This window comes from Schistocerca nitens, chromosome 6, assembly GCF_023898315.1.
Source record: "Schistocerca nitens isolate TAMUIC-IGC-003100 chromosome 6, iqSchNite1.1, whole genome shotgun sequence".
NCBI classification, from domain to species: Eukaryota; Metazoa; Arthropoda; class Insecta; order Orthoptera; family Acrididae; genus Schistocerca; species Schistocerca nitens.
This window is the reverse complement of record NC_064619.1, coordinates 315,883,580-315,908,470: the sequence shown is the minus strand read 5'-3', so window position 1 is coordinate 315,908,470 and position 24,891 is coordinate 315,883,580. Positions and strand designations below refer to the sequence as shown.

At 37.1% G+C, this 24,891-nt stretch overlaps 1 protein-coding gene across 2 annotated transcripts in view; it reads right to left on the bottom strand.

Annotated features, from left to right (window-relative positions):
• Positions 1-1,307: 1,307 nt before the first annotated feature.
• Positions 1,308-24,891, bottom strand: part of LOC126262537 (integrin alpha-PS4-like) — a 200,876-nt gene continuing 177,292 nt past the window's right edge. For both annotated transcript variants that reach the window (XM_049959216.1, XM_049959215.1), the window contains exons 21-24: positions 19,234-19,321; positions 17,934-18,066; positions 13,088-13,147; positions 1,308-2,792 (exon numbers count right to left, since the gene is read on the bottom strand). In XM_049959216.1, the coding sequence (XP_049815173.1) occupies positions 2,763-2,792; positions 13,088-13,147; positions 17,934-18,066; positions 19,234-19,321 (311 nt within the window). In that variant the 3' untranslated portion in view covers positions 1,308-2,762. The remainder of the gene's footprint in view (positions 2,793-13,087; positions 13,148-17,933; positions 18,067-19,233; positions 19,322-24,891) is intronic.

Here is a 24,891-nt window from a genome sequence, read left to right as displayed (position 1 = left end):
ACTTGATTGTGTCATTAATAAATGTTTTAAGCTTCATAAGTATTTATGTCTCCACAACCCCAAGCCACTTACCACTCCCAATGTTTCCTGTACCACAAACTTCAGTCCATAATATGTATGTTAAACTGGAAAGATGTTGAGCACTTGTAGCTCTGCAATTAGTTCTGAAAACTGGATGAACTTTTTCTGAGGATATAAAACTATGGTATAAGGAAAGGCAACCACTCACTGTATAAAGTAGGTGTTGAGTAGTAGGTGGGCATGCAAACAACACTACAAGTATTGAAATCAAGCTTACAAACTTGTAATCTTCTCCAGAACATACACACCAACAGCTGTTGTTGTTATTTTCGTCATCAGTCCAAGGACTGGTTTGCCATAGCTCTTCAAGCTAGTCTGTCTCATTCAAGCCCCTTCATCTGTGCGTAGGTATTGAAACCCAAATCCACTTGAACCTTCTTACTACAGTGAAGCATTGGTCTCCTAGTTTTTACCCCCTCTCCTCCATAAACAATTCCCCCTATTGCCAAATTAATTTGTTTGATGCATGGAATGAATACCACCAACTTATCACTTCTTTAATTAAATTGTGCCATAATGCTGGCTTCTCTCTATTCGATTCAGTACCTCTTCATTAGTTACTCAATCTACCCATGTAATCTTCAGCATTCTTGTATAACAGCATATTAAAAAAGCTTGTATTCTCCTTTGTTTGTTAATACTTATTATTGAAATTTCACTGCCATATAATGCTATGCTCCAGACAAATACTTGCTAACACTGGAATTTAACTTTAACAATGACAAATGTCTGTTTTTCAGAAACACTATTCTCACAGTTACCAGTTTTCATTTTATATTATTTTTACATATGCCATTGTTAGTTATTCTGCTGTCCAATCAGCAAAACTCATTTTCTACTTTCATTGTATAATCTACTTTCGTCAGCGTCTCCTGCTTTGATTTTGTTACACTCCATTACACTTGTTTTAATTGTGTTGTTGTTCATCTTAAAATCGTTGTATGAGACACTATCCATTCCATTCAAATGATCTTCCAAAGCTACGGTATAATATGACTGGGATCTAAAGATCCTGTTTGCATTTAATGATATGCTGATGAGACAGGGGCTTCTGTATGTGGCAGCAGCTTTAAGACCATAGTCAAACAGATCCATTTTCCTTTTTTATTATGTAATAAAATAAAAAAGCTGTTTTTCAGCACTAATATTTGCAGAATGAACTACACTTAATAAAATATAAATAACAATTATTCACATTTTTCTTTTTCATTACTATTTACACAACACATATTTACAGTTTTGAAGATTTCCCTTTCTCATTTTAATATGTGATTATTCATACCAGACATACAAAAGAATAGTCCTTTAAGGATGCAAAGGGCATCCAAGTTACCAGTATTCCATGACAATACTCTGATGATTGTTCTTTAACATAACAAAACATATATAACATTTTTCTATGTTACATTTGTACTTTATGTTCATAATTTGAGCCTAAAGTTCCTTAATGCTGATGTGATACTTTGATATGGATTACTATCGTTCAGCAACTCATACGTGGTCAAAATATTTACTTATAAACCCATTGGTTATTAATAACTTATGTAAGTGACTGGTTAAATTGCAATTCATGGTGCTGAAGGAAATGTTTAAAAACCAGTTTTATGTACCAAGAAGCATATTTCTGACTTAGTTTTCATTCCTGTTAGAAAATTAAAGTATTCTATAACATAACATGTCATATTGTGTTTCAAATCCTTATTAAACTGTTCACAATGATATCAGTTACCATCCTGATTAAAACTATAGTTGAAACTGAATTGAGAATATAATGATGATCTAACAAAAATGCTCAATTTCAGAATCAACATTATTTCATTTACATTATAGAAAGAGGCAGTCAATTAATAATATTCTGTGGCACAGTTGTCACCTCAATTCAGAATACAAAATTTCCAGTGTAACAGGATGAAACAGTTTGTAAGACACTGGAAACCAACACAGGACGTTGTTATCAGTACAATTGGCTACGTTGCTAGTTCTAAGGTGAAAAATGCACATGAATTTTCAAAATAATGAACATATGCCAATTAGACTATAGGGAATACTTTGAGCTACTGCAGAGAAATTTAGTGTAATTCAGACACTGTCAATGTTATTATTATGACTTCATGATAAATTTCTTGTTACAGAGTCAAAGACGTGATTTTTTTTAATGGACCATTTGTGAAAGTCTTACAGGATGATGTTTCCTAAATGTGGATCAACAAACGGATTCCTCTCAGATAATTATAGACTGATGACAGAATACAATGCATGACTTAAGTAGTATATCATGTGACATATGATGGACCAGTATAAAAGTAACATGTCTAGTGTTTCCTAAAAATGAGAATACTGAAATGAATTTACAGGTTCATGTTTGTAACTGATGAAAGGTTTCTTGTGTATGAACATTGAAACATGGAAATGAGAATGCTGCATACTTTTGAGTTTGCTGCTCATGATCACTTGTATGGAAAGACAATTAAATAGGATCATTATCTATAGCACTGTTACACTTTTAGTGCCATTTGTAATGACCCATAAAAATATTATATAATTCTAACAGTAAAAAGTGAGATCACATTAATGTTGGCTACAGCTAGTTGCCTCCATAAAGTTATCATACAGTCTTTGGTATATCACACAGGATTGCAGATGTCTGCATATCACATTTGTCATCACGTTTCCCCTTTCTGTCAGCTTTCACTCATTTGATCTGAACTGATCTGAAAAAGAAAAAAATAAATAAACAGATAGCATAGAGGTTTTGAAACTCTCTTTTATATTTAAAGAATTCTTACAACTTACCAAACAAAAAATTGCTGTACACATTATTTTCTGCTGTGTCACTGAGTATCAAATTTTCTTGCTCATTTTAAAATCAGTCAAATTTGTATAGAACGTGTAGATCATACAAACACAACAAATTGTATTTAAGATTTGGCTCCACTGTTTGAAGGGGTGGCTATAAGGTACCATATTTCACCACCTGTCATCAAATAATTTAATGTGCAGTGATCTTTTCACCCTTGTGCTTGGTGAATGGAAGTTGCATTCATAATTTTTTGGTGGGGCAGGGAAGAAGAGAGCACATAATGTTTCTCTGCAGGAACTGTTCACACAAGATAAATAACAAGAGTTACGCATGGACAAGTGGCAGTAGTGATGTTTTGGTGGAGACAAGAGCAATGAAGGATGAATAGATCTGAGTTTTGATAGCTGTGACTTAGGTGCAGAAACATTGTTGAAGAAACTGTTAATGAAAATGAATGTCTCATTTCCTTGTGCCACTATTCTTTTTTATTTATTTATTTTTAAATGCTTGCATGAACCTTCCATCAAACTGCAGTGTATCTGCAAACCTTAGATATGAACCATGCAAACAGATAATGACTGAAGTCTATGATAGTATTAGTAAGAAACTATCATAGTCATTTATCACATCATGACTAATTTCATTAGAAAGAGCATCATCATGTTACACTCCCAACAATCTTCATAAGAAATCCCCTTAGAATAGTGCCAATATCATGGACATGGGGACACTGTTGGCAGCGTAAACTGATAATGTTCTTTTGAATGAAACTATTCATGACACAATAAATGCGTATCAATACAGTTGTGGCTTTTTTTTTTAATATTAACAATAATCAGCTGTGTAGCTCAATATAATCAAGATTATGAAGTCTATGAGCTTAATGTCTAAAATTAGGTTAGTAAGCAGAACAGAAATTTGAAGCAATGGTCAACAACCTTCAAGTGTATTCTACAGAAGAAGAGTTGTGGAGTAGACCACTTCTTAGTATTTTTAAGTTCTGAGAAACAAGCAGATGGCTTTCACCCAGATATGAATGAGTGCTAGGTAGAGGTGGGGTGTGGAACGTCTCAGAGTTTGAATTTGGCATTTAAGACTTACTCAAGATACTGTTTGTTCTGAGTATCTACACCTTCACACCACATGTGATCATCAGTGGTCACCTGTTTTTCCACATAGTCCAAAGCTTAGTGTAAATCCACATTTGGAAACACATGGGCTTCAATTGACTCCTCCAGTTGCAAATAATGCTTGAATACAACCACATTTTATTTTGGCTAAAATGTCTCCCAGATTTATAATAGATGACAGTTGGCTTTTGGTATACATTTTCTGACAATGTAGTTCTGCTATAACAGTTGTGACATTATGGTGTGCTTAGGGTAGGCTCATCAGTCTAGGCCGCCATTACATTCCCTTCATGCAAATAAGATCTATGTTAGTTAATTTCATTGTCAGAACCAAGGTTTTGAATCCTGCAGGTAGGCTCAAGGCATGTTTTATGACTTTGTTTTATACCAACCCTCCTCCTTTATCCATACATGGGACGAGCGACAAAAATAATCAAGCACCTCGATTAACTACTGTGAACAGTTTCAGCAAAAATGACTTCAGTTTTATCGTCACATACATAAAATAGATAGGGGCAGACCGGAACTGTGTGCCAGACCTAGACAACCCAGAGCCTCATTTTTTTTTGCAGGCAATGCTCCTATTGACTGGGCAATCCAGACATGACTCAGTTTTACTTCCACCAGTACACTTCTTCTCCTGTGGGGGCATGTTGTGAGTTGTACCTGAATAGTTCACTCCATAAGAGCATTGCCTAGAATAGATAAGGTATTGGGTTTGAATCCTGGCCTGGGTTTTAATCTTCCAGAAAGTTCCAAAACTGTGTACACTTTGCTGCTGAGTGAAAGATTCATTCTAGACACTGAGTGAAATATTTATTCTAGATGAGGACAGTCCGATAAAAATCAGTAGGAAACTAAAATAAATCAGAATTCATAAATATATTGTTTTATGTGGAACTAAAGTCAGAATCCTAATTCACAAATGCAAATTTGTTGAGAAGTCTACCTGACAAATTAACAGGATGCACTGATGAAACTTAGTGAAATGATGAAGAGATATTGAAAGGATAGCAAGAAAACATATGCTAAATAAGTTCAAATGAAATCCTTTGTTGGGTGCAGTGGATAAGAAAATGTAGACTATTACAATCAATGCATTTTCCCAGTTTTAATCGACACGGCTGAGAAACTACAGGGGGCAATAATAAACTGCAGAGCAATATCAAGTTTTACTTTTCTTTTGTTTCTGGACCCATCAACATAGTCCAGTGTTGATCTCTTTATGATGTTGCAATTCTTTTATCCAGAAATTTGTTTGCTAAGTATTTACTCATTCTGAAGAGTATCTGATGATTATGTCAACATGGTGAAGGATTACTGGTTGCCATTTTTCTGTTATTATGTCAATGTAAGAAATCTGAGCTTTAAAGAAAGATATGAATGCTTTTACACATTAATCTGCCACAGTAGATATAAAAGAGTACTATCAACAGTGCAAGAACAGAAGGTTGTGAGGAAATGTGTGGAACATATTTTTAAAACAGGAATTATCATTTCTATCTTAAATCATATTACTGTTCCATCGCAGATTTTCCATTGTTTCAACATATTTTTACCTTCTACCAGAATAGTTTACCAGGAGAAGTTGCAACAAACTCATCGTCAGTGAGATGAAGCTTGAGACAGAGAGTAATATATGTCATCTCGAATCACTTAAAGAGTATGGCACATGGAAATCTAAACATGATGCAGAAGGTAGCTGATTTATTTCTGATGTAGCCAGTAGTGTGACTTTTTTTGCAAATGATTAGTATTCATATAGATAAAATCAGAGCTATGACAAGTTTATAGATTAAATTGGAGGTACATGTAAAGTCTACAAAAGCCTTGGTAAGACTGTCAGGTGTATTATTGCCTGGATTGCAGATGTGTACCTGTGCCAGCTAAGACTGGAGACAAGGAATACTTTACTACAAAGCAGATAAAAACGAAGTAGTTAAAATTCTGTAAGGGTTTGTGAAACCCACTGCTGTGTATTGACAAGGGACAAGGGACAAGATAGAATAGATTAATTAGAACATGCTTGGAAAAATAACATAGCATGGTATTCTTTCCATCTACATCTTCTTATTATCTGGAAAGCTTACAAGAAGCCTGAAATTTCAGGAGAGGACAGAAAAGTGCAGATAACCTGTGAACAGGTTGAGAAGAGATGATGATCTATAAGTTCTTGTAGTTCCATTTCTAAGTGTGTCCCTCACAGGAGACATTTCTACATTACCATATTAATCAGGGAGATATAAGGGCTCCAATGACAACAGATTGTTGTGACAGTAGATATGGGACAACAGTGGGTCAGAATCATCTATTTTATTGATGCAGCGTATTTAATGTCTTGGCATTATTACAACTACCAGACTCAGCAACACTTATCTGAACTAATCTGTAAAAGTTAATTATCATTTTACTTGAAAGGAATCTATTTGCAAACTTACTGAGAACCCAGCCTTGTCCAAGTATTTATTTATAGCTATGCCCGAGACTTATGTGCTTGGAATTTATTTTCTATTTACAAAGTGGCTTTGTGTTCAGTGTTTGAAGCAGTATGTCTGGGGACATGAACAAAGAGCTTGTTTGCTTCACTAACATGGGAGAGAGCCACTTAGAATTGGCTGTGTGAAAATCATTTGACACTAAGGTCCACACCTGCAACACACAGCATCTGGCCTTTTGCTTTGTTTATGGTTGCGGTATAATATAAGCTCACCAGGAATTGTACTCATTTATAGTGAAATGGTAAATTGTTTGGAATTTGGGGTATAAAAACTCACACATCTGTACCACTTCCCATCAAAATTTCCATTTCTATGGTGTTGTGTTGAAGAGAAGAAACTTTAAGCCTCTGTGAGTAAAGGGTTCTGAGGAATGAGGTAATGTGCGACACTATCAATCGGAGTTATGTAGCACCTTGCTTTTGCAAGTTGTTTCCAAATAGCAAGTTAAAGGCTCATGTCCTCAAGCTGCAGCAAGTCATGATCTTCATTGGATTCTTCAGACCATATAATCCTCAATCTCTTAGCCATTCTCATATATTCAGAAAGCCTTGACAGTTTTCTAGGCATTTTGTTCATAAACAAAATGAAATCAAAATGCAATGAGTAGGCACCCAAATCACTAAGCAACCTTAGTAAATTTGCTTTTCTTAGTAATGAGTACAAATAAAAATTGTCAAAAGAAGCAAAGCAGTATCATTAAGTGTTCAACACATAAACCAAAATCAGTAAATCCATACATCATAGCTAAGTAAATTCACTATTAGTTTGTATTCTCAAAGATAAGACTGTGGCACTTAATTCTGTCACTGATGTAAAAAATAGATCTATCACCGAATTAAAAAAAACTAACAGCACCATTTATTAGTTCTTTTGTGTGCTAAAAAACTAAAAGCATCATGTATAGATTGTTTCTGTACTACACTGTGATGATTAAACATTGGAAGTACCAAGCTGAGCAGACTGTTTTTGATAAAACTTTAAATTATGATATCTTTTTTGTGTTCCAATTTTGATGAAATAACACCTGAATGTTGCCCCAAGCTATGCTTAAGTTACCTTTGAAAACCTCAAAGAAATTAATTTAGTAGTTTTGGAGAATAACATGTTCAAACAGGTAGACATGACGGTTCTACAATTTTGTTATTAGTATATGTGAGACAGGCACAGATCAGCAGCATCTAGATGATGATTCATTACTCCAACATCTCACTGAACATTTAAAAATGGTAATTACAAGGGGATACCCAAAAAAAGCTGCAATTATTTTTTAAAAGGTATCAGGAGTAGACAACATTCCATTAGAACTTCTGACAAAACTCTACCATCTGGTGAGCAAAATGTATGAGACAGGCGAAATACCCTCAGACTTCAAGAAGAATATAATAATTCCAATCCCAAAGAAAGCAGATGTTGCCAGAAGTGAAAATTACCAAACTATCAGTTTCATAAGTCACGGCTGCAAAATACTAACGTAAATTCTTTACAGATGAATGGAAAAACTGCTAGAAGCCGATCTTGGGGAAGATCAGATTGGATTCCGTAGAAATATGGGAACACATGAGGCAATACTGACCTTATGACTTATCTTAGAAAATAGATTAAGGAAAGGCAAGCCTAGCATTTGTAGACTTAGAGAAAGCTTTTGACAATGATGACTGGAATACTCTCTTTCAAATTCTAAAGGTGGCAGGGGTAAAATACAGGGAGCAAGAGGCTATTTACAATTTGTACAGAAACCAGATGGCAGTTATAAGAGTCGGGTCCATGAAAGGGAAGCAGTGGTTGGGAAGGGAGTGAGACATGGTTGTAGCCTCTCCCCGATGTTGTTCAATCTGTATATTGAGCAAGCAGTAAAGGAAACAAAAGAAAAATTTGGAGCAGGTATTAAAATCCATGGAGAAGAAATAAAAACTTTAAGGTTCGCCGATGACATTGTAATTCTGTCAGAGACAGCAAAGGACTTGGAAGAGAAGTTGAATGGAATAGACAGTGTTTTGAAAGGAGGATATAAGATGAATATCAACAAAAGCAAACTGAGGATAATGGAATGTAGTCGAATTAAGTCGGGTGATGCTGAGGGAATTAGATTAGGAAATGAGACACTTAAAGTAGTAAAGGAGTTTTGCTATTTGGGGAGCAAAATAACTGATGATGGTCGAAGTAGAGAGCATATAAAATGTAGACTGGCAATGGCAAGGAAAGCATTTCTGAAGAAGAGAAGTTTGTGAACATCGAGTATAGATTTAAGTGTCAGGAAGTCATTTCTGAAAGTATTTGTATGGAGTGTAGCCATGTATGGAAGTGAAACATGGACGATAAATAGTTTGGGCAAGAAGAGAATAGAAGCTTTCGAAATGTGGTGCTACAGAAGAATGCTGAAGATTAGATGGGTAGGTCACATAACTAATGAGGAGGTATTGAATAGGATTTGGGAGAACAGGAGTTTGTGGCACAACTTGACTAGAAGAAGGGGTCAGTTGGTAGGACATGCTCTGAGGCATCAAGGGATCACCAATTTAGTATTGGAGGGCAGTGTGGAGGGTAAAAATCGTAGAGGGAGACCAAGAGATGAATACACTAAGCAGATTCAGAAGGATGTCAGCTGCAGTACGTACTGGGAGAGGAAGAAGCTTGCACAGGATAGACTAGAATGGAGAGCTGCATTAAACAAGTCTCTGGACTGAAGACCACAACGACAACAACAACAACAACAACAACAAGGTATATATTTTAAAATTGTTTAGAAAACAACCTTATCTGTTTCAAAATACTCTCCATTACAACTACTACATTTGTCCCACTGGTACTTCCACTTTTTGAAACATTATTGGTCTTTAGAAATGGCTGACGGCTCCTCCCTCATTTTTATTTATTTATTTATTTATTTATTTTTTTTTACTTCTTTCATGTTGTAACATCAGTGCCCTTTCATGCAGCTTTTCATGCGTGGAAATAAGAAAAAGTCGCACAGAGCCAGGTCAGGTGAGTAAGATGTGTGGGGCAACAGAACCATGCCATTTTTAGCCAAAAACTGTCTTAACCGAGATGACTGTGTGTACAGGTGCCTTGTTGTGGTGGAAGAACCAGTCTTCGGCCTGCCACAAATTGGGTCTGAACCAATCTAATCTCTGACTCCTGATCAATTGTCTTGATGGTCTGATTGCACAAGCTCTCAAATTTTTTCAATATTTTCATCGATTCGGGCAGTCGATGGAGGTTCAGAATGAGTTTTGTCATCAAGCGACATGTCAGCATTTTTAAATCAGGAAAAACACTCATACACTTGAGTTTTTCCCATAGCATCATCTAGGTAACCTGTTTTCAACATTAAAATAGTTTCAGCAGTATTTTTACTGAGTAGAAAACAAAATTTCACAGCTGCAAATTGTTCACTTAAACTTTCCATCATAAATTACGAAACAAGAAGAAAACAGTGGTAGCAAAAACAATTATTACAGATGAACAGAACAAGCCAGGACATCAACATAGGTGATCAGGTGATACTGAACTGGCAATGAGCTGTGCTATACATGCCTAGTAGCAGAAGTGTGTACTGCACAAGCTCCGCCCATGGCTTTTTTTTTTTTTTTTTTTTTTTTTTTTTTTTTTTTTTTTTTTTTTTAAATCCCCTTGTATGAAGTCCCTTTATCATCGGACAATCAGCAGAGTGTGAACTTGATTCCTAACAATTTTCAATGATTTATTTTGCCCATCCCTTTCATTCTACTGGCAGTACAAATGGTTAGGAAGTTTCTTGTTCTCTTTTTTCTCCACTTTATTATAACTCATGGCAGCATTTGTGTAAAATTTAATAAAGCATCTACTCTCATCATAGACTTCATGTACTGCTGTTAACTCATTCTTTTACTAACTTCACATTTTGTTAGTCCAATTACACTGAACTGGAAGAGTATTCTGATTTATTTCAGTCCTTGGCAATTGCTTGTAGCCTGTAACAAATTCCTTGTATTTCTTCACACTGTGCCAAACATTACTTTTAGTTCTTCACATTACCCATCTTTTGTTGACATGGGTCTCGACTCATTCCACATTCCTTCAGATTTGCCTGCTTGATGGGAACTACAGTACATGATGACTGAATGAGGTGTATGTGATACAGAGCTTCCAAGATCAAATCCAACCTTTGATGAGTATACTTATTGGCCTGGTCCTGTCAAGACTCAAGGCAAGTTTCAAAGTTTAACCACCCTACTACTCTGTCACAGTGGGAAAATTCTTTTAAATGTTATACTTGTAATTTAACAAATAAGGATTTGGACAATTTGATGATGACTCTTTAGAAAGAAATTTAAATTTTGCTCCAACACTAAAGCCCTTGTTGTTAACATCTTTTATGGAGGCATTGAAGTAGCTATCAGAGAACTATGTGGTAAACTTTGCTGAGCAAATGACATGTGAAACAAGATCCCATCCACAAAAAGTAATGTATCCTTGTCTGACAGAACTGTACTTTGTAATCTCAAGAATGATTCCCAGATGGTAGTTCTTCCTGCATACAAAGATAATACCACTGTTTTGCTACCAGTACCCCTCTACACTGAAAGTATGTACAGCATTCTTGAAGAATCAATATACAGTATGACTGACAAGAGTGCCACTGTCTGTGTTCAAAGACAAGCTGCTTCTCTATTAAACTCCAGATCTCTACCCAAGAAAGTTATCAACACATTGAAGGGGCACAGTTCTGTGGCTCCCAGACAAAATTTTCCAGAAAGAAATATTTGGTACAGAATTAAATGAAAATCATAAAACACACTTAGAGCTGAATAGGGTTGACTTTTAGCCTAACAGTAAGTAACATAGGTGCACCCACTTATTGAATGACCTAATATTTAATCTTGAGGTTTAGACTTTTTATCAAGAAATGTAAGCACAGCATCCATAAGTCAGTGGATTTTATTAGTAGATTAAAAAATTCAAACTTAACAGATGTGATTTATTAGTTAGCTTTGATGTTATCTTCTTGTTTACAACGGGACCTAGTGTTGATAATTATCAGTAATTATCAACAACTTTGAGGAAGACATGAAAGCATTATTTCAGAATGTGTTAATATCCATTTAACTTTTCATTTAATAACCAGTGCTTTGAACAGATGATGATGTTGGCACAAGGAACCCCTTATCACTCCTTCCAACTAATTTATGTACAGAGTTTTTGAAGAGAAAGCACTCAACTCTGCAGTTTTAAAACTGATTGTGTTCTGGCAATATGTCAATGATACATTCATAGTGTGGCCCCACAGTAAAAATAAATTGAAGAAGTTTTGTGAACTCTTAACTCCACTCACAAAAATACCAGGTTCACCAAGCAACAAGATAAGAATGGCTGTCTGCAATTCTTGGATGTGCCAGTTTGGGTTTCTGGGACACTGCATGTATTGTAAGCCTATCCATACCAATTTACACACAGAGATGTCCAGCTGCCATCATACCTTGGAAACCATGAGCAAATTTAAAACATTGGTTCACCAGGCTAATTTAATATCTGACACTGACAGCCTACAGTACAACTGAAGGCAGTATTTAGAAAAAATGGATATGAACACCGGATTAAGAGAGATTTGTCAGTCACAACAGCAAATCAGCCAAGGAAGAGCAAGATGAAAGAGATGTAAAGTCTAGACTCTTTTTTGCTTATAAGGGAAATGGTTCTGCAAAAAACAGCCAGAATCATGAAAAAGCATAGGGTGAGTGTGATTGTCTGCCCAGCTGCCAAGATAGCAGCTCTGACAGGATCTGTGAATGATGATCTGCTTTTAAGAATGGTGGGAATCTGAAATTTCTTACCAGTGTTGTAAAATCTGTATAGCAAAAACAACATGCACTGCGCAAGAACAATATATATGACACCAACAACACACCACCCTTCTTCAACCTAACAGATCAGTAGTGGCTGAGCATTGTATTTCTGCCAGCTGTTCCACGGAGTTTGTAAAAGTTATGAGATTGGTCACAGCTCATCCTAATGGTATTCTGTGATCAACGATGCTGTGAAAACAGAACTGGCAGACAAACTGCTCAGCTGGCAAACAACCTGTTCAACAGAGATGAAGGCTGCCATCTTACAATTCATAAAAACCTCTTATTTCATGTGTGCACTCTCAAAGGAACTCTTGTTTTCAGTCTTTACTTGCCTACATCTGAACATTTGCATTTGGTGTATGTTATACTGCAGACTAACTTTCTTCATTGTAATGGTGATTGACTTTCACAGTAAATGAATACTTGGTGTAATTATGCACTTTAACAACATGCTCTGGTTTGAAATATAAGTGTTTGCATAGTTTTGATAGATATTTGTATTACATACCATATAAGTATGTCTGCCTGCTAAAGATAAGTGACAGTGAGCATGCTCAACAATATATTTTTGTTTGTACAGCTCATGAGTTAGTTTTTTGGCTAAGTATGCACACATTTATTTGGCATTTATTTTTTTAAATGAGTACATTATGTTAATCATAAAATAAAATTTGGAACATAGTTTTTAGACAGGTTTTTGTTCAAGTTGTTTATTTTTATATTTATTAGGAGGCTAATGATAAAATAACATACCAGTGACTGTTCTTTCAGTTTGTCCAGTTCCTCTTTCTTGGTTCGTTTGAAAAATCCAGCCTGAAAAGACGAGTACTCATTATTATGCTATCATTAAATATTCTCCTACTCTATTTATAATGGAAAGAGAACAATTCTTGTGATATTAGTGTGTTTTAAAATTAAGTGAATCTTGTGCAGAACGAATTTTTTACTTTGGAGTAGAGTGTGCACAGATATGAAACTTCCTGGCAGATTAAAACTGTGTGGCAGGTCAGGACTCGAATTTGGAACCTTCGCCTTACATGGTAACTGTTCTACCAACTGAGCTACCCAAACACAACTCATGACACTCTGCACAGCTTTACTTCCACCAGTACCTCATCTTCTACCTTCCAGCCTTCACAGAAGTTCTCCTGCAAGACTTTGTAAAGGGCCACCCTCCTTGAACATTACCTTTATTCAACAGAAGTAATCAATACCAAAAATATTTTCCACTCTTGTATAAGTTAATATTATCTCAGCTGTTTTCCTAAAGAAATTTCATATGATTTTGTACATGATGTATTATATTTCAGGCTAAAATGTATAGAAAGAAATTAATTTATTTTTTGTTGTTACAATTGATATGTACTAGCTCTATATATACAGTTAAAATTAACCTTCTTTTAGAGACATCTGAAATTACAAAATACCTGGATCACTTGAAATTCCTATTACTAATTACACAATCTGATATTAATTATAAAATTTGTTTCTGGATTCATTTATAAAATAATAACATAAATTGGTGGATATTCATTAGTCAAGAAAGGTTGTAAACTCTTTGGAATATTGTTAGAACTGCAAAATTAATTAGTAGTGGGCATGCCTCTGATGTGATCGGATGTGTTTTTAATTTTGGCAAAAACAATGTAATTTTTTATTTAAAAGTGGAGATTGGAAAGCCAGTGTGAGATAGAAAAATGTGAAACAAAAATCAAGATAAAAATAAGTAGTTCTTCAATAACTATCATGTTATTTGGAACCTACAATGTCAAAAATTTCAGCCTCAAGAATCAACCCCTCTACATGAAGTACTGGAGCCAACTACGAGGAAAGAAGGTAATTAAATAAGTTATTTGTACATCTTACTTCTCTCAAAGCTTATTAAAAGAGTTAGTTATCTTGAAGAGTGACAAGCAACAAATGATGTGAGAGAGGGTAAGAATACAAACTTGTAGGCCTTGTGGAGACATGGTTTAGCCACAATCTAGGGCTTGTTCCTAGAACAAATTTTTCACTATGCAGTGGGATGTGTGCTGATGTGAAACTTACTAGCAGATTAAAACCATATGCCAGGCTGGGTCTTCAACTCGGGACATTTGCCTACCACAGCTAAATAATACTTTTTTAAAGGCATATGATAGTTAATATGCTTCTTCTGTATATATTTACCATTCACAAAATCTGTAATCTCTGTCAATCCTTCCATTTTGTGCGAACAGTTTAGTCTTCACATTTGCTGCTCCCATTTTTAAACAAACCTTTACAAGTTTTTAGATGAGTGTCTATTATCAATATTTTGTCAAATCTTATTAGCAGCCAGCGTTTGTAAAATAATGTTAGGTTATGCTAACAATTGAAGTGAGATACTTAACCCCTCAGAATTTTAGCAATAACTTGTCCATATTGGGGACAGTCACTCTTTGTCATTATGATTTCACTTAACTAGTAGGCAATCAATAACAATCTGATGCTCCCATCACATTTAGGCATCGCAACAAGGGGATTATGAATGTCATTAACTGCCTGTTCAATCAAACCCACAATCTAACATACAGTAAGTTTATCTGTTGACTGCTTCCTTCCTAGCAACATGTATCTGCTAAATTTTTTTGAAAAAGGCTTGTCCAGGTTTAAATGACACTCATAATTTTTCATGACACCTGGCTGATTCGAAAATACATTGTGATAGTTGGTTAACACTTTTCATAATTCTGGCCATTGACCGCAGGGCATCTGTTCAGCTGACTGTATTTTAACCTCTGTTTCTTCCAGAATATATTTTTCTTATTTGTCAGCATCCTGACTGTTTCTGATGAATCCAGTACCTTCCTCTCAGTACCTTTTAGTTTTCATTACTCTAATGTTCAAGTCCCATCTTACATTATTGTCAACTAAGTGCCTTTCCAATAAAAGCCACAGTATATAAACCAGTAGTTTTTGTGATTAATGCAGATTGTATCTTGATGAAACCATATATTAACTATCCTTTAAATTTTGCAGTGGTGGTGAATTTCATCTGTTTAACACTTGAGTAGTGGTTTACTGTAATTAAAAGTTAGTTTATGCAGAACCTAACCTTTGTTCTTTCAGAATGAGACTCATGAGCAGAAATCAGTTGTTGCAACATATTTTCTTGTCCGTCAAAGCTCTATGTGAACAAACTTCAATAGCATCTTTGTAGAGTACTGTCAGCCATCTTGTCTCTGTTCTATACAATAACTGTAATACATTGCTACTTACATCCACATTCTCATTTGTACTAAGCAGCTACAATATATTGCATGACAAAGAGTTAAAAGTGTATCAGAATCATTCCCTCTTCCCTTCATATTACACTGGTGAAAGGTGTATAAAAAGAACAGTTCTCTGTATGCCTTCATATAAGCCTGAATTTATCTAATTTTACCCATAGCCATTTATGAGATTTATACTGTGGGAGTAATATAATTCTTAGCTAATCTTTGACACTGATATTTGTAAGTCTGGAGAGTAAGACTTTCTTGCCTGTAATGTCTCTTACTGTGGTTTGTTGAGCTTTTCTGTGACACTCTTCTTCTATGTAAATGAACCTCCTCAAATGTCAAAGCTCTTCTTTGAATGTTCTCTCTCTCTCTCTCTCTCTCTCTCTCGCTTCCATTAATCAGACATTAGGTGTGCCCACTACGAAAAACAGTATTTGTGAATTAGTTGAATAAAGCTTCTGTAAGCATGAGATGAATTACACACTCTTAGATTTCTCCCAATAACTTTTTGGCTGGCATCTTGAACTCCTACCACGTGCTTTGATGCCATGCAAGTCTCATGAAATTTCTTTCTCATCTTAATTCTTCTAGGATCTTCAGATAGTTACTGAATAAACATACACAACATTCTGTAGACTTTAAATTTTCATTCTCTTCCCACTTGTTGACTCTTATCTTGATTTCAGTGATTAACTTGATTGTAATGTATTAACAGCAATCTTGTAGCATAGATCAATAGCTACAAAGATTATGAGTGGTCCCACAAATTCACTAGTAGCAAGGATTATGGGTAACTGACAAACATAGATGTTAGCATAATGAGTAGCAGTTGACAACTTACTGAAAAATGCATGATGAACACCAAACATGGACTGACTTGATAATACTGAACATAGTAAATGAATCTACAAACATCCTCATTCATTCCTAAGTCACTCCCACTCCCATCACATTGTCCCATGGGTCATATCCCAGTGAAAGATGACCCACAGGTATGATCTGTGCAATTCATCCATCTTACACTTCCTACACCATTGAAGGCAGGGCCACCTGTAAAAGCAGCCATGTCACATACCAGCTATGTGGCAGTCAATGCACAGCATTTTATGTGGGCATGAGTGCTAACCAGCTGTCCATGAGAATGAATGGCCACTGCCAAACTGTGGCCAACAACAAAGTTGGTCACACAGTGGCACAACACACTGTTGAGCATGTGCTTGAGTTCAAAGTCTGCTTCACAACATATACCTTCCCTCCAGCACCAGCTTTTCTGAACTTCTGAGCTATAGAGATGGGAGTTATCCTTGCTTCTGTAATCCTCAGGGCGTCAGTCGCAGCTAATCTACTGCCCTCACACCCTATACCCAATGGTTTCCTCTTCCTTTATACTGACATCTCCTCCTAATTCACCTCTCCATGTTGTCTTCTTTGGATGTCTCACCTCACTGGCTCCAGTATCCATGTGTTGCATGTCTACCCAGTGCGCCCACCACCCTCCCTCCCACGTTCCTAGCCTGTACACCTGCTGCCTCTGTTTGAGCTGCTGGATACTTAGCCCCAACTCTTGCTCCTTACCTCTTTCTCCCTCTACCCAACACATCTGACACAACTGCCACCCTAGTTCACCCACCTTCTTCCAAAAGCTAGCAAAGTGTGTGCCTGTTGATGACCCAGTGCTTCTGCTATATGGTGAGTGGTCTCCTTTATTCCTGAATTACATATATTCTGCCAGAACTTTTCTTACTATATAATTAAGTTTCATTATATAACAAAAATTTAAAAGGTTTGAAAATGGAGCTCAGTTTTTCTCTATTTCTCTACTTCTGTCACTTAAGATTAGTAATGTGACATGCTATGCAACACAGCCAATGTGTAGTGTCACAGTAATGATAAAGTATTCACTTGGAGAGCACACTGAGTCAGCTTATTAGTCATCAAGAGGAAAATAAAATATTAAAAATTTTCCTCTCTTATTTAATTTGAAAGTATGAATCTCTGGACACGAGGGAAATGTCTTAATTCTGAAGTTCACTGACTCAGTTGTGAAGAAGTAATCAGGAAATAAATATGGCAAATATGAAGGTTTCACTGTAAACTTTTGTGCAGGTTTCTTGTACATGCTCAAATTAAACTGCCACATGCTAACATGAAGTAAGGGCTTTTGACTGCTCTCATTATTCAGCAGTCAAATATTAGAAAACGTTTACAATATTTATAATATTAGCTTTATAAATGAAAAGAAAGAGAAGAAAAGATAGCTACAGATTGTAATACTCTCTCTCTCTTTTCCTAGAAGTACAAGTCAAAAATATTATTGCCCTTAAGCTGTACATGTAAAATCATAAAGTCATACAAACCTTGATGAGACCAAGAATAATGAGCAACAGAACAAGGACACCACTTATGGCTGATATAATAATAATCCATGTATCAACCTTTCGTGATGGTCTACTGGCTAGCAGAAGTATTGTTGCCGCTGCTTCATCAGTTCTGGGGAAAAAAATGAACAGTAGCTATCAGTCACTGATTTCTGAAAAACATTTCTAAAACTATTGCAGCACATATTAATAAGAAAATGATCCATTAAGTCTCATGAATATAAGAGAATGCATATGAGTTTTCTTTTCTGTTTGATTACTGTCTAAAAGCTAGGAACTTCTGGTATACTTACAAGCACTGTATTTATTTAAAAATAGATGAAAGTATGTTCTGTTATGGTAGTCCAGCTATTGCATTTGTTCAATAATAGTAAAAAAGAAACAGTGTTAAGGAGACTGAGACAGAATCAGAGTTTCTTCTTCTGTAAATTGAGGGAATATAAGATAATGAATCATTTAGCTATATTGGAAGCAGGTGGTAAACAAAATTAATAAATCCACATGTTTCAAATAATAAGCACATAGGTGTCTTATAAAATCCACAAGATCCATAAATATGTCACTGGTCATTGTTATTTGAAGAAAGACAATAAGGAGGTGATGAGGTAATGGGAGACAGGAGAGAAAAGCTGTTTCTCAGTTGTAGCAGCAAAATGAGATTACATTACATAACAATCACAAAACTAAAGAGTGGAGCATGAGAAAGGCAGAAGAGAGGATAGAATATTGGCATAGTTCTTCAAAGGGAAAATCACAACAATAGAGAAATAAATAAGCAAAAATGAGGTGTGAAAAACTCATAATAAAGTGCTGACCTATAAGTAAGAGAGAGAGTTTGAGAAAAGTAATGAGTGATGAGGTTATTGAAATAGGAAAAGTTGTAGATTCAGAAGCTATGCTGAGTAGAAACTGAACAGCTGTAGAGTTTGGAAGTGCTGTAAGCTTCATTTGAGATGTAAACAATCTTGTTAGTGGAAATGTGAAGTACATGGAACAGAGTTGAGTATTGTTGTATGTATTTTACTGCAATCTGCTTACCAAGAAACTGATTAAATGTCTAGATTAAAAAAAAGGGGAATCATTAACTATACAATACAGGATAGTTACTGATAAAGAAAGATATACATCACTGACATATTCTTGCATAATAGTCATTCAAAAAAAGTAGGTGTATGTTGCCACTTGTCCTGCTGCCTGAATTTATTCATTCAGTGAAGGATATACCTGTTGAATATTGTCTGAATTTTTTATATTCACACGGGAATTTGAATGAAATTACCTGTTTCCTGATGAAAGCACATAAGTTGGTATTTTGATTCTTGCAGAACTGGTGATGCTAAGGCTTCCTCCTTCCTGTAGTACTGGTCCTGAAATCAAGAGCATATCTATTTGGTATCTGCATCATTTTCCCAGATTGGTTTCTTGTCCTTGTTAAGTAAGTAGACCTAAATTCAAAGTACTGGTAAAGTAATAAAAGGTATGAGGACAACATAACTCAATATTTACTTTGTCAATAAAATTAAGCAGAGGTGCGAAATGGATCATGGTTTAGAGTGACTCTTTTACCCATCCAATACCTGTTTGTGTCCTTATCTTTCCTCTTTGTGTCTTCCTCCCAATAAAGAAACTGTTAAAAAGTTCTGGAAAAGAGACTGAAGATGAATATGTCTGTGTTATATTAGTATCTATTACCAGTGATCTCTTTTCAGCTTTCAAAAGTAGTATGTCAGTTGATCTATCACACTACTTTGGGGTACACTGTGTAATATCTCTTTATATTCGATGAATTATTCTGATACAATTCTACCCTTGAATGACGTTTACAAATTTTCTATCTTCATACTCGCAGAATCCATGTGCAAAATACACTCCTGGAAATGGAAAAAAGAACACATTGACACCGGTGTGTCAGACCCACCATACTTGCTCTGGACACTGCGAGAGGGCTGTACAAGCAATGATCACACGCACGGCACAGCGGACACACCAGGACCCGCGGTGTTGGCCGTCGAATAGCGCTAGCTGCGCAGCATTTGTGCACCGCCGCCGTCAGTGTCAGCCAGTTTGCCGTGGCATACGGAGCTCCATCGCAGTCTTTAACACTGGTAGCATGCCGCGACAGCGTGGACGTGAACCGTATGTGCAGTTGACGGACTTTGAGCGAGGGCGTATAGTGGGCATGCGGGAGGCCGGGTGGACGTACCGCCGAATTGCTCAACACGTGGGGCGTGAGGTCTCCACAGTACATCGATGTTGTCGCCAGTGGTCGGCGGAAGGTGCACGTGCCCGTCGACCTGGGACCGGACCGCAGCGACGCACGGATGCACGCCAAGACCGTAGGATCCTACGCAGTGCCGTAGGGGACCGCACCGCCACTTCCCAGCAAATTAGGGACACTGTTGCTCCTGGGGTATCGGCGAGGACCATTCGCAACTGTCTCCATGAAGCTGGGCTACGGTCCCGCACACCGTTAGGCCGTCTTCCGCTCACGCCCCAACATCGTGCAGCCCGCCTCCAGTGGAGTCGCGACAGGCGTGAATGGAGGGACGAATGGAGACGTGTCGTCTTCAGCGATGAGAGTCGCTTCTGCCTTGGTGCCAATGATGGTCGTATGCGTGTTTGGCGCCGTGCAGGTGAGCGCCACAATCAGGACTGCATACGACCGAGGCACACAGGGCCAACACCCGGCATCATGGTGTGGGGAGCGATCTCGTACACTGGCCGTACACCACTGGTGATCGTCGAGGGGACACTGAATAGTGCACGGTACATCCAAACCGTCATCGAACCCATCGTTCTACCATTCCTAGACCGGCAAGGGAACTTGCTGTTCCAACAGGACAATGCACGTCCGCATGTATCCAGTGCCACCCAACGTGCTCTAGAAGGTGTACGTCAACTACCCTGGCCAGCAAGATCTCCGGATCTGTCCCCCATTGAGCATGTTTGGGACTGGATGAAGCATCGTCTCACGCGGTCTGCACGTCCAGCACGAACGCTGGTCCAACTGAGGCGCCAGGTGGAAATGGCATGGCAAGCCGTTCCACAGGACTACATCCAGCATCTCTACGATCGTCTCCATGGGAGAATAGCAGCCTGCATTGCTGCGAAAGGTGGATATACACTGTACTAGTGCTGACATTGTGCATGCTCTGTTGCCTGTGTCTATGTGCCTGTGGTTCTGTCAGTGTGATCATGTGATGTATCTGACCCCAGGAATGTGTCAATAAAGTTTCCCCTTCCTGGGACAATGAATTCACGGTGTTCTTATTTCAATTTCCAGGAGTGTAGTTTCATACAACAGCTATGCCATGAGCGCATAATTATTCTTTGTAGTACTCTCTCTGGGGGTTGTTAGAAAAAAAAGCTTCTGAGATTGTCTTCGTGCCGATTAGCCTGAGCTTGGTTTGAAGAACTGTAATCTGATTATTGAGATTTATGACAGAAGATAACTGATACAAAATTGTACGATTAACATGGAAATATATATATATTGCTCCTTCATACAAAAGGTGTGTATTTGACATTTGAGAATTAATGATATTCATCGATATATTGCGTAGTTGTTAATCAGAAGGGAACTTCTGGAAGACTGGATACGAACCTGCATTTAATAATCCAAGAGCTCCATTACTTCTTAGGAAGGTTAAACTTCATCAAAGCCAAATATCTGCTTGATCTGAGGTTTCCCGACTGATTATACAACGCTCCCAAAAATTACGAGGCATTTTATTTGTACAGATTAGCAGCCTGCCGCAAAGCACGAACCTCCAGAGAAGAAGAATCATCGTCTGATTTCATTCTAACAAGTAAAATTTCTGAATCATTTTGAGTGTATGACCTATGACTGTGTTTCATATTATGAATGACTGACTGCTCGAACGAACTGAGAACTACATAATCACGTAGATAGGAGGAAAAATTACAACTGGATACTATCTCTAATTCTCATGCATCTCAAAAAGAGAATAAAGAAGATTTATGGGATAAAATGAAGGCACTCTCCTGTCTGCATATGTCGTATAATGTGTTGATAGTGAATCACAGCACTGCATAAATGAAGTGTCATGTGCTGCCCACCACAATTTACTATGATGCTACATTTGCAGTGAAAATCATGAACCACCCTATGCATAGTCTGAATATAGGTGTCTTGGCATATATTACACATTGTACCTGTGACCAGTCATATTAAAATGTGAGTGCTAGTTTTTGAAACTAAGAAGAAGGTGGCATACTGTTAATGTATGAACTTGCAAATGGCAAACGGCATGAACTAGCACACCTGTAATGGGAGCTTTTTCCTTCCAGACAGCAGCCAATGTACAAGATATTTGCAGTGCTACACTAGTATGTTTATGAAAGAGGTTCTATACTGGCTCTTTGAATGGTTGTCAACTCTCTTGCATATGATCATTCTGCTCTGGAATAATGTATGCTGCGATGTATGGACTATGATCCGGTTATGAGTATGCAAGCAGTGGGCTGTGAAATGTATGTTATTTTTTTGCCTGTGTGGCATATATAGGTGATTATGACTTGTACCTATACCATCTGCAAAGGGCCTCAAGGAGCAGTTTTGCAACTAATGAGCCAATCTCTACCAGTAGTCTCTTCACATGGTCACTACCATAGTGATGTTTGTGTTGTCTATTTCTTTCAATGAGGAGGCCTTCATGATGTAATAAATTTACAGGTGGATAGATATTCTGTTTGCCAATCATCAACACTGATTCAGGCTCAATGTGTGGTGCAGTATTATCTTGGTAACTTGACTGGTCCATGAACTGAATGGATCAGCATGCTTGACCTTCCTGAGGAATGTACTATGTCCACTATTGGAAAATATGTCCCCGGTAGTTTACTACACCTAGTGGTTCATGTGGGATAGTGCTCTAGTGCACTTTAGTTTGCATATGCAATCAGTCTTGTAAAATATCTTCTCAAGAAAATGGCTCATGCAATGATGACCAACACAGTGGTTTAACTACTCTCATGACCTTAATCCACATAAACTTTAGTTGCAGGAACATGTGAAAAGTGTGGTGCAAGCTACTCCAGTTAGTAATATTGATGACATGGAACAGTGTTCAACTATAAAGCTGTGGGATAAATCTCTGGTATTGTAAAGCATATTTACTGAAACATGGGGCATTGCCCTGTCACACTTCCATTAATGTTCTTGGCAGACATCTCCTACAATTTAGCCTCTGTGTGTTGGAATCGAACTGACCAGCAGAGCTCATTTGGTTACGTATAGTACAGTATTTTATGACACTTGAAGTACTGGACCTCAGGATATTCAAAATATAAGAGTTCATGATACAGATGACATTTTTCTGGGAATATACTAATTCTTGATTTTGTCATCACAGTTAAATGCTAACAAACTATCTTGTCAACATACAAACATTAAAGCACCTTTAATTGAAATGTTAAAAAAACATTTGCTCATTTATTTATTATATTTATATGTCGACTATATCAATAATCACTATCAATAATGTTATTTATTTCACTTTTAAATATGAAGAAGTGATATTAGACAACAAAATACAAAATGTACTTTGAAAAGTTTTGTAAATGTAATTCCAATAATCGATGTATGCATTTATCATCTTTGGACTTCCATGTACCATCTGTCACACACCGTACAGTGGCTTACAGGGTATCTATGTTGATGTTGATGTAGATGTATCACATCTTGGTTGTGCGGTAGCGTTCTCGCTTCCCACGCCCAAGTTCCCGGGTTCGATTCCCGGCGGTTTCAGGGATTTTCTCTGCCTCGTGATGACAGGGTGTTGTGTGATGTCCTTAGGTTAGTTAGGTTTAAGTAGTTCTAAGTTCTAGGGGACTGATGACCATAGGTGTTAAGTCCCATAGTGCTCAGAGCCATTTGAACCATTTTATCACATCTTTTTGTGTATCTGACCAGAGAAACACATGTGGGATGGATGTATCGAGGTGCTTTGTAAGAGAGATGTCTTCGTTTATTGTGTCACTAACGAATGTGAACATAGCAATTAGCTGATCATAACAGTAAACTAAAACGAAGTTTAAACTGCAACTCACATTTGAAACTCTTTCTTTTGTATGGTTAGTATTGTATGAGAAAGTGGACCCATCACCTTTTACCAGCCAAGCAAGAATTAATCATGTGCTTAGACAAAATGAAACCAACATACCACATGGAGATAATCTACAAGATTTGAGCAGAATAAGCTAAGTGAACTGATTTACAACTGTGCAAATAGAATTACCATGGTCAAAATTTGTGCACTACTTGGTTTTGCATGAATGCATTTAATTTTCAATAAAATCTGACTAGATTTTGTCCATTATTAGCAAAAGAAGTAACAAAAAATGAAAAGGACCCAGTAAGCGTTTACAGTACACTTAAGTGTTGAACTTGGTAACAACACTGTGTAGAACGTGGGTTCATAGACAGCAGTGTTTTTGTTTTGCAAGGAATCCTTCCTACCCCTCACCCTCTTCCACTTTTGGAGGTCTCACCTGCTCACTGGCAGGCATCAATTTTGCAAGCAACATTCTGTAATCATTGTTCAATTACAATGACAGCTTAAAATATGCCCTTTTGAATTTCAGTGCCTGTCTTTTGCCATACACACATGGGTAATTTGAGGACATAATTTTTTATCACAGTTGTGGAGGTGAGCTCTAAGGTGTTATGATGTTCACCATGGTACTGAAGTTACACCATATCTAAAAACAAAGATGATGTGACTTACTGAACGAAAGCGCTGGCAGGTCGATAGACACACAAACAAACACAAACACACACACAAAATTCAAGCTTTCACAACAAACTGTTGCCTCATCAGGAAAGAGGGAAGGAGAGGGAAAGACGAAAGGATGTGGGTTTTAGGGGAGGGGGTAAGGAGTCATTCCAATCCCGGGAGCGGAAAGACTTACCTTA